General features: G+C 44.8%; 1 protein-coding gene across 2 annotated transcripts in view; it reads right to left on the bottom strand.

Annotated features, from left to right (window-relative positions):
- Positions 1-13077, bottom strand: part of LOC121003851 — a 263153-nt gene that overhangs the window by 58311 nt on the left and 191765 nt on the right. Inside the window, exon 3 of one of the 2 annotated variants that reach the window (XM_040435782.1) lies at positions 10577-10639. In XM_040435782.1, the coding sequence (XP_040291716.1) occupies positions 10577-10627 (51 nt within the window). In that variant the 5' untranslated portion in view covers positions 10628-10639. Of the gene's footprint in view, positions 1-10576; positions 10642-13077 lie in introns of both variants that reach the window. The other variant, XM_040435789.1, reaches the window with a different exon arrangement.

The raw sequence follows: 13077 nt of genomic DNA, 5'->3' as shown, positions 1-13077 counted from the left end.
ATATAAAAGTAGAGTAGAACTGACTAATGAAGAAATAGATAATTTCCTGCAGGGTATAAAGTTGAAACTATAACACCAGCACAAAGAGAAATGTTAGAGGCAGCATATAGGGTACTTTCACACTAGCGGTAGGATGGATCCGACAGGCTATTCACCCTGTCGAATCTGTCCTGCTGCTATTTCGCCGTGCCGCCGGACCGCCGCTCCGTCCCCATTGACTATAATGGGGACGGGGGCGGAGCTCCGGCACAGCACGGCAGTTCACGGTGAGAGGCCGTCGGACATGCAGTACTTTTAGTCCGGCGGCCTCTCACCGTGCACTGCCGTGCTGCACCGGAGCTCCGCCCTTGTCCCCATTATAGTAAATGGGGACGGAGCGGCGGTCCAGCGGCACGGCGAAATAGCGGCAGGAAGGATACGACAGGGTGAACAGCCTGTCGGATCCGTCCTGCCGATAGTATGAAAGTAGCCTTAGTCCGTCAGAAGTTGATAAAATTTTGGTAAACGTAGCTAAAAATAAAGCCCCGGGGTCAGATGGTATTCCCTTCAAGGTATATGACACATATAAAAAAAATATTTACCTAAAAATTAATAGATATGTGGAATACGTCTTTGGACTCCAAAAAGTTCCCAGCTTCTCTTCGGGAAGCGATAACTTTAATTTTGAAACCAGGGAAGGACCCCAAATAAATGGACTCATACTGACGATCTCCCTAATTAACACTGACAACAAAATTTTAGCGAAAATATTAGCTAGCAGACTAAAACCCGTTTTAAATACTCTTATACATGATAATCAAACTGGGTTTATTCCAGGTAAAACAACATCTGAAAATATTTTGAGATACTTTCTGAATACCCAGTTGGAACCCCATACAGGAGAGCGTTTAATCTTAACTCTAGACGCTTCTAAGGCATTCGATACTATTGAATGGCCTTTTCTATTTGCCAGGGGAATGGGTTTTGGGGACAACTTTATTTGGTGTATCAAACTCTTGTATACAGATATAACTGCAAGAATAATAGTTAATGACGATCTATCTGATACCTTTCAAACTGAAAGAGGGGTTAGACAGGGTTGCCCCCTCTCCCCATTTCTCTTTGCTCTAGCAATGGAACCCCTAGCATCCCTGATAAGATCTAATGATAAGATAATTGGATTAGCCTATGGTAATTACAAAGATAAAATCTCACTATACGCCGATCATCTCATGCTCTTTGTGGGATCTCATGCCTCATTACCAATCATTTGAGGATTATGGGAAATTAACTGGTTAAAGTCAGTGTGTAACCCTTTAGATTCATTAGGTAATTTTATTCCAGGTCCTTTACAGATTAAAAAAGACGGAGAAAGTGCCAAATACTTAGGGATCCATATAACCTCTAACCCACAGGACTACATACGACTCATTGTAACTCCATTGTAATACAGAAAATTAAAAACAAGGTAAAGATTTGGAAAAAACAACATATCTCGATGATGGGTAGAATTTCTCTAGTCAAAATGTGTATATTACCAATGTTAAATTATATTTTTTGGAATTGAAAGGATGTGATTCTGAAAATAGAAAAATGCTATTCCATGAAGATACCCATGAATATTGAAACTTGCATCTTGGGTGATGTGGAGAGAGGCGGGGATGCGCGACATCAGGAGATTGCGGCTTTTCTACTATACCAGGCAAGGAGATGCATAGCTAGAAATTGGTTGAAAAGGAATCCGCCCTCAATTATGATGTGGGTTAATTGCGTAAGGTGTTCTATTGTCTGAGAGAGCTTTAATATAACATCCAAAAAGAAAAAGGCAAAATTTGACAGTCTCTGGAAGCAGTGGTTAGTTCAATATGAGAGGGAGAGGATTGGAAATGGCGGGGGGTGGAAGTTGGGGGAGAGAGTTAGAGAGAGGAAAATTATAGATTTTTTTGTTTCGTTTTGTTTTTTTCTTTCTTTTAAGGTGGGGTTTGGGGTATGGAAGGAGAAGATAAAAGAAAGGGAAGGAGAAGATAAAACGTTGTATTGTTGTTTTATATATGATATAGACTGTGATTTTTCAAAAAAAATAAAAATGTTACTGTTTTTACTGCTGTCTATGGGGAGCTACAGCTGCATGAAGTGCTATACACATCTAGTGGTCAGAAGGAAAACTGCACTCTAATTTCTAACTAGAACAGACCCATAATATGTACGCCCTGGATATAGAAAATATATTTTGCTTATGTTAGTGGTTACCCTAAGTTTTATTCAGCAATCGTCATTCTCAGACATCCAGTACTACAGTAGCTCTCAGGCAGGGGTGTAGCTATAGGGGGTGCACAGGTAGCAGTTGCTACCGGGCCCAGGAGCCTGAAGAGGACTAAAAATACCTTGTGACACATAAGACACCAGTATTATAGAAAGTGCATGCTGGTCAAGTTACACCTCTGGCTGGAGGGAAGGGGTTAGGTCAAGAATTTAGCATGTGGGGGGAGGGGTGCAGTTTCAATTTTTTGCCTCAGGCAGCACGAAGGCAATGTGCTTCCCTGTCCCTGGCCACTAAGCACTGAGGGAAGGGGGCCCCAAGCTGAACTCTTGCACCAGGGCCCATGAGCCTTTAGCTACGCCCCTCCTCTCAGGTATCAGCACAGCTTAATCTATGTGTGTCCTTTACAGTTCTGTTGCCATGGGTTACCACCATTCAACCCTGGTGCAGTGTAGGGTGGCCACTAGAGCCAGCGGACATGGCTCCCTATGGCTGATTGAGGGGGAGAGAAGCACCCCGGGCTGCCCCCAGCTCACCTTCCCGTCAGAAAGTTCTTCCCTCTCCTCCCCCCATTTTTTTCCGGTCGGCGATGGGGCGTGGCTTCACTGAGCTGGGGGCTTGGTTTATCCATTTGGGGGCATGGCCGATGAGGTCCGGCTTTCTGGGGTGAAGCCAGTAGCGGCCCTAAGGTCACGTTCAGACAGCACACTGCTGCTGTCTGAGCATAAGCTGTTCGAAAGGACATCCCTGCGTCCATCCAGGCCCTGCGCGGAGGACAGGGAGTCTGAAAGCCGGACTGTCCAGGCTAAAACCGGACCTCTGAACACCCTATGCAGTGGTCACTTTACCTAGTGTGACTAATTAATACCGATGTAAGACCAACGTTGATTCCCATGCCAAAACTACAATGAGTCAATGCAACACATGTTGCGGCAATATAAAGGAGGTCAACTATTATAGAGTACAAAAAAGTACCAGCTCCCTTAACAAAACAACGACCTACAAGAAGCGAAGCCAAAGGTACAAATGCCAAAAAGTGTATATGCTTTATTAAATAACATGATTGCATACATACAAGATGTGATGTTACAAAGAAATAGCAGAAGGAAAAAAAACACCATCCCGGTGGTACACTACATTAAAAATAATACCGTATAAATAGCAATAATGAATCTATATAATATGTGGCAGAGTCTCCTATATAAATATGTTCAATATCCCTATGTAGGACAAGAGAGTCACTACCAGAGACAGTAACAACAGTCAGACCTGCAAATGTGGCTAAACCATATGGAGTCCAAGTGGAACCATGGCGCCTAGCAGAGTACTGACCAAGAAAACAATAATGAACATGTATAGGGGAGACTCACCAGACAGAGTATTGAGATTTACACCAGACATCCCAAGAATATTGCTGAACTGAAACAGTTCTGTAAAGAGGAATGGTCAAGAATTACTCCTGACCGTTGTGTACGTCTGATCTGCAACTACAGGAAATGTTTGGTTGAAGTTATTGCTGCCAAAGGAGGTTCAACCAGTTATTAAATCCAAGGGTTCACATACTTTTTCCACCTGCACTGTAAATGTTTACATGGTGTGTTCAATAAAAACATGGTAACATTTCATTCTTTGTGATGAAGATCAGATCACATTTTATGACCAATTTGTGCAGAAATCCATATCATTCCAAAGGGTTCACATACTTTTTCTTGCAACTGTATTTACTCCAGAAAGACCACAATACCTCGCTGTTAAGCTCCATTCACACGTCCGTGTGTGTTTTGCGGATCCGCAAAACACGGACACCAGCCATGTCCGTTTCGCATTTTGCGGACCGCACAGCGCCGGCACTTTTTAGAAAATGCCTTATCTTGTCCGCAATTGCTGACAAGAATAGGAAATGTTCTATTTTTTGGGGGAACGGAATTACGGACCCAGAAGTGCGGATCCGCAATTCCGGATCCGGGCAGCACATAGTGCGGCCCCATAGAAATGAATGGGTCCGCAATTCCGTTCCGCAAAATGCGGAACAAAATTGTGGATGTGTGAATGGAGCCTTAGGCAATGGCTGGCATGGAGGCAAATTACAGATTAAAGCACATTTTCTGCAGTCAGGCTCCAGCTAAGAACATCCAAATACTGTAGATATATTTAAACTCATTTTGTGGTCACTTGACTGACATTGTCAGTGGGTTTGCCTTGAATGCTTTACTCCCTCTCCACACTTTGATCTGTCATGTGCAAACTTATAACATTTCTGTTGGTAAATTTGGGCCATTTAACCTCTGCCCCCTGACATGCCCAAACCTGGCTGGCAAAACCCACTTGTGGGTGGGGTATCCATAAGCCTCAACTATTCTCAGTCCAGGACAAGCCAAATTTACTGGGATTTCTTGGAAAATATAGGACAAATTTGGGAAATTCAGGACTGTTGGCTAAGATGTTCAACTTCCTCCAGCTTGCGGCTGATATTACACTCAGAGAAGGGAGGTGGAGAGCAGAGAGAGCCAACCGTACCAACATTCATAGAAATTATTAGTGAAAGTCAGGGGCGTCGCCAGATCAAAACATTAGTGGCTTGTGCTTCTGCTGGCTGCTGGGTATACAACTGTATCACTGTCCTGAAGACAGCAATACAGCTGAATTACTATCGGCGCTGATTCATAGAACAGCGCATGTGGTCGCTAAGGAGGTCTCAGGTGGCATGATGATGTCATAGCGCATGCCTACAGCATGTATAACTACAGTGGGGGCTTTGTTAGTGCTGGGGGCACTAAAATGGGCATTACACCTACTGGAGGCACTTTGTGGGGGGATTATAAATACAAGGGGACTCTGCATTAGCATTGGAGTCTATGAGGATTATACTGTGTTCCTATGGAGTCATGCCACAGGCAGAGTAGCTTACCCCTGGCAAAGGGAAGCAGCAGGCCCTCGTCCCTGCTGGATGAGCCTGCAGAAGTTAGTCTCAGAGCACCCAGTGCAAGGGGAAGGCTATGTTCCAGCCAGCAGAGCCTGTCTGCTCTGAATGCCTCCAGAGCCAGGAGAAAGATTCCCTGGATAAAGACAAAGATAACGAGAAAGATACAGATCAAGAGAAAGACAGAGTCAGACTACAGAAAGCTATGTTGCAGCCTACAGCAGAAAGGAAAAGTTTATATTTAATCCTGATAGAACAGCAGAGCTAGAGAAAGTGAGAGATGTAGCAGACCCAAATGTGTTTGCCTGCCAGAATTAATGCCAAAACCTGCTGATAACCAAGATAAAGTTGGAAGATCGTTCCCTAATTAAAGTTTATGCCAAGTAAGGCTGCGTTCACACGGTCGAGATTTCCGCGCGGGTGCAATGCGGTATGTGAACGCATTGCACCCGCACTGAATCTGGACCCATTCATTTCTATGGGGCTGTTCAGATGAGCGATGATTTTCACGCATCACTTATGCGTTGCGTGAAAATCGCAGCATGCTCTATATTCTGCGTTTTTCACGCAACGCAGGCCCCATAGAAGTGAATGGGGTTGCGTGAAAATCGCAAGCATCCGCAAGCAAGTGCGGATGCGGTGCGATTTTCACGCATGGTTGCTAGGTGACAGTCTATAAACTGTATTACTTTCCCTTATAACATGGTTATAAGGGAAAATAATAGCATTCTGAATACAGAATGCATAGTACAATAGGGCTGGAGGGGTTTAAAAAAATAAACTCATTAACTCACCTTCTCCTCTTGATCTCGAAGTTCCCGGTCTCTTCTTTACTTGAGTTGTGGGCTAAAGGACCTTTGAGTTGAGTTTACTGATGAGTTGTGGGCTAAAGGACCTTTGGTGACGTCAGATCTCATGCTCCAATCACATGGTACATCACCACGGAGATGGACCATGTGATTGGAGCATGAGATCTGACGTCACCAAAGGTCCTTTAGCCCACAACTCATCAGTAAACTCAACTGGCGTCTCCTCAATGCTAAGGAGATTGTCCAGGAGTGCATGGAAAATGCCCGGGAGCGACATCAGAGAGACTATGACCTGGCTGCTCATGCAGGGCCTCTAGCTATAGGAAACATGGTGTGGTTAAAAATTACCACCGAACCAGTAAATTTGACAGTAAGTGGGAAAGGACTCCCTATGTCATCTCTGCTATCCATAATGCTGAGGCCAACATTTATCAAATTTCCAGGGAAGGTAAAGGCTCCCAAATTGTACACAGGAATCGTTTAAAACCCTGCATAGAAGGAGAAATTGCAGCAGAGGACATTGAACCGGAATCTCCTGAGCCCGAGTTGCCAGCCCAACCTGCTGATCCTATGCAGGCTGTTGAGAACCTGATACACGATAAAGAGCCACTTCATTGGTTTCTCACACCCTGGTTGAACTTGGTAGTACCAGCTCCAGTTCCTGCTGGTTCTCAACCCCAGGATGAACCCACTTCAGCTCCTGCTAGTCCTCCACCTCAGGACGACCTGTCCCAGAGTGTACCTGAAAGAGCTCCAGAGCCTGTGGACTCCTCCAGCCCTCCTGAATCAAGTCAGGAAGATTCTCCGCCAGTAAGAAGGTCCACGCGGTCCACTAAGGGGCACCCACCTGTGAGATTTGGGGACTACATTATGGGCCAAGGTAGCCCCTCCCGGGAAACCCCTGTTTAACCATTTACAAGACCCGGGTACGGACTCAAATTGTTCTTTGAGCCTCCAGGAACTTACCTCATGTTTGCATTTTCTATCATCATCATTATTGACTATCATTATGGACTATCCTGGTTATCTTTGATACGCTGTACCAGGTCAGCGCCCCCTGTTCCCTTATACTATCCTGAGAGAAGAGAACGACGCCCCTTTTCACCGCACTTTCCAGTGGAACTGCCTGATATATAAATGTACTGCAAAGGTAGTTGTGTGTTCCTGCTTTGCACTTTTTGTCTTTCAGGTTGCAGTTACCTGCTGGGCGGGCCCCTTATGTTGCGCCGAGCACGGGCAACGTCACAGCAACGGGGTATGTAGTGTCCCACTAGGTAAATGTGGGCACTACACAAGGGTTAATATGACATTTGTGTTGATATGATGTTTTATGCATATTTTCCTGTTTATCTGTGTATCAGGCCTGTTAGGGTGTAGTATTACCTCCTAGACATTAGAGGGAGCTAGGGAACCCCTAGTATAAATAGCTAGGTCCAGACAGGAAAAGAGTAGTGTAGACCAGGTGGCTAGAAAGTGCAGACTAGCCAGCCTGTGGATAATGAGCCAGAGTTAGCTCAGAAGATTCACCCCAAGAGAAGAGTTTGCCTCCTGGGAGAAACCTGCAGTTCCCTAACCAGAGCAGGGCAGAGCCAGTGTTCCAGCTAGTCAAGTAAGCTGAAGGGCAGAAGGATCATTAAATTAAAGCAAGGGATATATACCTGAGGAGGATTGCTACCAAGGATAAAAGCCAGCATTAGGGTATATGGGCCTTGGGATACAGACAGCCAGGATATCTGAGGAATAGTGCAGCCTGGACTGTGAGTGTTGATTTTACCCTCTGAGTATCTTGCAAAGAACATTACCTGCCATTGATGTAAAGCCTGCTAAATGATTACTGCTGCAAAGTGGAACTGAATTCAAAATTGTACAAAGTTGAACTGTTTCCAGTAAAGAAAAGTTTGGTTCACCACAACATTGTATTCATCACTTATTACAACTATAAATCGGTGTGCCACCGTTACCGGCACTGGCGTCACAAACCTTAAAGGGACCTTGCTCTAGGCACATTAAACATCTGCAACACCCAGGGCATCTCATCCACCATCAGGCCTGGTCCCTATATACAGAGAGTGCCCCAGAGGACTTCTGTGCCAGCCTCTCCATCACTGCTGTACGCTGCTCAGGGTCATCCTACAAACTGTGAGTAACCCATAGCAACCCTCGTTTGCCTAAGCAACCGTGACCTCACATCGCTATACCCTGCAGGCCTGCGTACTGCATATTGTTCACATGTAATGTGCCTGGTTCACCAGCAGGTGGCAGCAAACACGGCAGAGCTGTACTTAGGTAGAATGGAGCTTTCCATTTCATTCTAACATTCCCCCTGGAGAGAAGTGGGCGAGTCCTACTTCCTGCAGAAAGGGTGGGTCCTAGTTTCTAGTCAGTTCTAGCTTACCCCCCTGCTTAGGGAAGGTGTGCAGGGCACGTCTCTGCTGGAGGTGCCCACGCCAGCCAGAGCACCCAAAGCTCTGCTGGCCATGGAGGCTAAAGCTGAAAGCCTCAGAAGCCAGGAGCAGTTCCCTGGCATAATTTAAGAGTCAGAATATAGAGAGAAGGTGCATCAGACAGAAGAAGCAAAGTCATACAGTCAGCCTGTAAGTACAGCAGAGCCAGAGAGAGAAACAGATGTAGTAGAGACGAGTTGGCCTGCCAGTTTTAATACTAAAGCCTGCTGGGACCAAGACAAAGTCTGTAAACCGTGTTTGAGAATGTTTATTTAAGTAAAGCTGCTGTTCAACTTCATCTCAAGTTCTGGACAAAATTTTTCTTCCAATCCCTCAATTATTCCCCCTATTTATTGCTTTGTAGACAAACCTTGGGGTCCAGCCGTATCTAGGTAGGAGCATCGTGACACAGATAAATAGACATTTTAGGCTGCAATACACCACTCGGCATTCCTACACCTGGGACACGTTATACATAGAGGGCCCTAGGGGGAGACGCCCGTTGCACATAGTGTCACGGTATTAACTTTGAGGTTTTGCCCAACTGCGGACGGTGTGCCCAGCCACCAGCTGCCCTGCTATTTGATGCCTGGGAAGGGCTCTGCCAAAGTCCCCTTTCCTGTTTGAGGCGGGTGAAGAGTGTGGCGGCTTGCGCAAAGTGTGTCTGGTACGCCGCGTTTGCTGGGCGACAGTTTGGCTTTATCATTACATTAGCATTATACTATAGTGGCAAAATCGTGGATGCCTGTGGTCACCACAAGGGGGAGCTCTGCTTACAGATGTATACATCTCCCAATGAACTTAAGAGTTTAAAAAAATAAAATAGCCACAGGAAGTGTTATAAAATAAAAATAATGAAACATTACTTTTATTTTATTTTTTCCTGGAGTGATATGCCATACATCCATGTGACTTCAGCAGTAATACTTGCATGTGCGAGACATGAGGACGGACACCAGTGATCGGCTGCAGCATTCATATGTCATTCCAAAAGAGGTCCTGGAGTGGCGGGGCATTTAACAGGTGAGTAATATTATATTTTTTATTTCAAAACATTTCCTGTAGCCAGTTTAATTTCTTGAACACTTGAAAAAAAACATTTAAAGGGAACCTGTCATCAACTTTATGCTGACCTCACTAAGGGCAGCATAAAATACTGACAGAAATGTTGATTTCAGCGTTGTGTCACACATGAGCTAATAGTAAGTGGTTGCCGAGAACCAGCATCATAATCATTGCAGCCCAGGCCTTGAAAAGAGTCAAGTCTACCTGAGAAGAGTCCTGGTTATTATAATCTCCGGACCCCCCCCCCCCCCCCCCCCCATCTGCTGATGACTGGCAGTTCTCTCCTAGAGAGAAAGGGAGAAAACTAGGTAGAAGACTGCATAAAAAAGTAAGTCGAGCTCACCTTTCTTCTACCTCTAGTGCACGGACAGGTGCAGGTTAACCTTGGATCTCATAGCAGATAAAACAACGTCCAGCACAAACTGATTCTTTCAAGTCGCTTTGGTCTTCATTCGTGTTCCTTAAAAATACATCCAGTGAATAAAATCTCCACTTCCCCATCTTGTTAACACGTTTCGAACATTACAGTTCTTACTCGTAACTCTTATTCACTGGATGTATTTTTAAGGAACACAAATGACTTGAAAGAATCGGTTTGTGCTGGACGTTGTTTTATCTGCTAGGTAGAAGACTGTCAGTCATCAGCAGGTGGGCAGGAGAGCAGGAATTCATGAATAACCATGACTCTGATCAGGTGGCCGTGACTCTTTTGCCTTTTGCCTAGTCTGCAATGATTGATGTTGGTTCTCAGCAACCACTTACTTTTAACTTTTAAATGACAGACCGCTGACATCAACTCACCTGTCTCTACTTTAAGCTGCCGTTAGTACGGGCTGCATAATGTTGATGTCAGGATCCCTTTAAACCTTTAACAAAACATGTATACACAGTAAGCTTCTAACCTCCCTCTAGTGGTGACCGCAGGCAGACAGTATTAGAGCACGACTCTGCATCTGTACAAGATATTTGGAGCTCTTTGTGTCAGAACTTCGACCACTATAAAGATATATTAATAAATTATTTAGCACATAAATTTGGACCTATAAGCCTAGTCAGCGATTATTATGTGACAGAGTTCAGTTTTATGTTATTTTCTTACCTTTGGCAAATTTTGAGCCTCTGGAGAAAATTCAGTCGGTGGAGGCAGCATTCCTGAATCAATCTAGTGGACAATAGAAGACATTGCAGTTACAGCTTTCTATTTTGAAGTTTGAGAAGTATCAGGAAGAAGTGATTTTGCTAAGCAACATGTTTTTTTTTTATTGTATATTTATTCTTTTTTTATATATAAAAAAGTATGTACAAAATAAAAAAATGTAGATGAGTAGTGTTAAGCTAATAAACAACAGCCAGCAAAATGATATCATGAGTATCCAAATATGTTGATACAAAAGGCATAGTGTTAACTTGGAGTAGAGGATACACAATGAACACAATGTCACATCAAATAACGATTAAGACCAGCAATCTGGTTATCTAGTATTAACCTGTACGTAGAAAGAAAAGCAGTAGTAGGTAGTGGTGTACATAGAGAAGTAAGGCCCCCCGACACAGGACAGAAGGGTTTCTGCCTATACCCCTTTCAATGACCCTTGGGCCATTTTTCCACTGCCTCATGTAATAAAAGTTGTTCCTTTTAGAGAGTAGAGTCCTGACCAAGTTTTCACCTCCAGTAGAAGAGGAGATAATCCCAACTAAGACTGGGCCCCCTCTTGCCCTGGCCCCATAGCAGTCGCATGGTCTGCCGCTATGGTAGTTACGCCCCTGATAGTAGGTTATAATAAAGCCATAGGCGTGCGCACGGGGTGTGCCAGGTGTGCCTGGGTACACCCTAATCAAGCCTGCTGGCCGGTATATACTAATGAAGTGCTTCCATTCTGGAAGCGCTCATTAGTACCGGAGGACCAGGAAGCGGTGAACGCTATGTGCTTACCGCTTTCTGGTCCTCGACTGTTGGCTGTGCAGGGCTGCGCACAGCGTGAGACGCTTTGTGACGTCACGCTGTGCGCGCCAGTTCAGAGCACAGCCGAGAGCAGGAGGAAGAGGATCGCGGGTGGCGAGGAGTGGCAGCGTCCAGGAGCAGAGAGGTAAGTGTTTTTTTATTTTTTTAAAAATGAGGCTAATGAGGGGCATAATGGGGGCTAATGAGGTGCATAATGGGGGCTAATGAGGTGCATAATGGGGGCTAATGAGGTGCATAATGGGGGCTAATAAGGCGCATATCGGGGGCTAATGAGGCGCATAATGGGGGCTAATGAGAGGCATAATTGGGGCTAATGAGGCCTAAGGGCTGATAATGGGGCTAATGAGGCATAAGGGCTGATGATGGGGGCTAATGAGGCAAAAAGGCTGATGATGGGGGCTAATGAGAGGCATAATAGGGGCTAATGAGAGGCATAATGGGGGCTAATAAGAGGCATAATGGGGGCTAATGAGGTATAAGGGCTGATAATGGGGGCTAATGGCATAAAGGCTATATATACACACACGCGCGCACTGTGTGTGTGTTTGTGCTTTAGGGTGCACACCCTAATGCAATAGGCTGCGCACGCCTATGACTAGAGCTAGGTATTATCTCCCTCAGAGCAAAAGAAAAAAGAAAGAAAATTAAAAAAAACAGACACAGAAAAGACAGTAAAAGAGGAAAAGGCAGATATACCACTGAGGGAAGCAATACTAACATATCAGTAATGGTCAAGTGATATCCCCAGATCCATCCAATATCAGCCCAGTAATTATCCCATGGTTCCTTGTTCCAGTAAATGTATCCAAGGTGTTATTCAACAAAGTCATAAGATATTCAATGGATAGATCATCCTGAACAATCATATGGAAGTCCAGAACAGACGGGTGAGCTGTGGAGCAGCCTAACATGAGGTTTAGGGAGATTAAAAGGGGGAACAGCCAGCAGAAACAGAAGTGGGTCTGAAAATCTTTTTGTAAAACCAGGGAGAGGATATCCTGAATCTGACACCAGAAAGAAGAAATCATGGGGCTGTATGTTTATATAGGGCATGTCCCACCCTAAAGGGTTTTCCAAGACTTTTCCAAGACTTAAGAACAGATGACCTATCCCCTGGATAGGTCATCGGTATCTGATCGGTGGGGGTCTGACACCGGGGACAACTGCCCATCAACTGTTTGAGAAGGCATCAGCGCCGGCCTCCTCCGTGTTCACCAAGTACATCACCGTACATAGTATAGCAGCTGTGCTTGGTATGGTACTCACTGGCATTGGAAAAGTTGTGAGAAGGCAGCGACACTACTGCGAGAGCTGCTGCCTCCTCAAACAGGTGATCATGGGGGTCCATGGTGTCCGACCCCTACCAATCATATAGCGATGAATAGGTCATCACTTCTAAAGTCTTGGAAACCCCCATTTAAATCTCAAGTGGTGCATATGACCCACTTCATCACACCCCTTAAAAAATAGACCCTAGATCCCCCAAATAGACCTGCAAAATTAAAACTTAAAGGGGTATTACCAACTGAAAAGCTATATTTATGGCATATTGAACATATAGTATATATCATAAATATCTAGTTACACTTCTAATACTCCCATCTAATGGGAGAATACATGAAAGATACATGTGAGCA

Source organism: Bufo bufo, chromosome 1 (genome assembly GCF_905171765.1).
Source record: "Bufo bufo chromosome 1, aBufBuf1.1, whole genome shotgun sequence".
Taxonomy (NCBI): Eukaryota; Metazoa; Chordata; class Amphibia; order Anura; family Bufonidae; genus Bufo; species Bufo bufo.
This window is presented reverse-complemented; position numbering and strand designations above follow the sequence as displayed.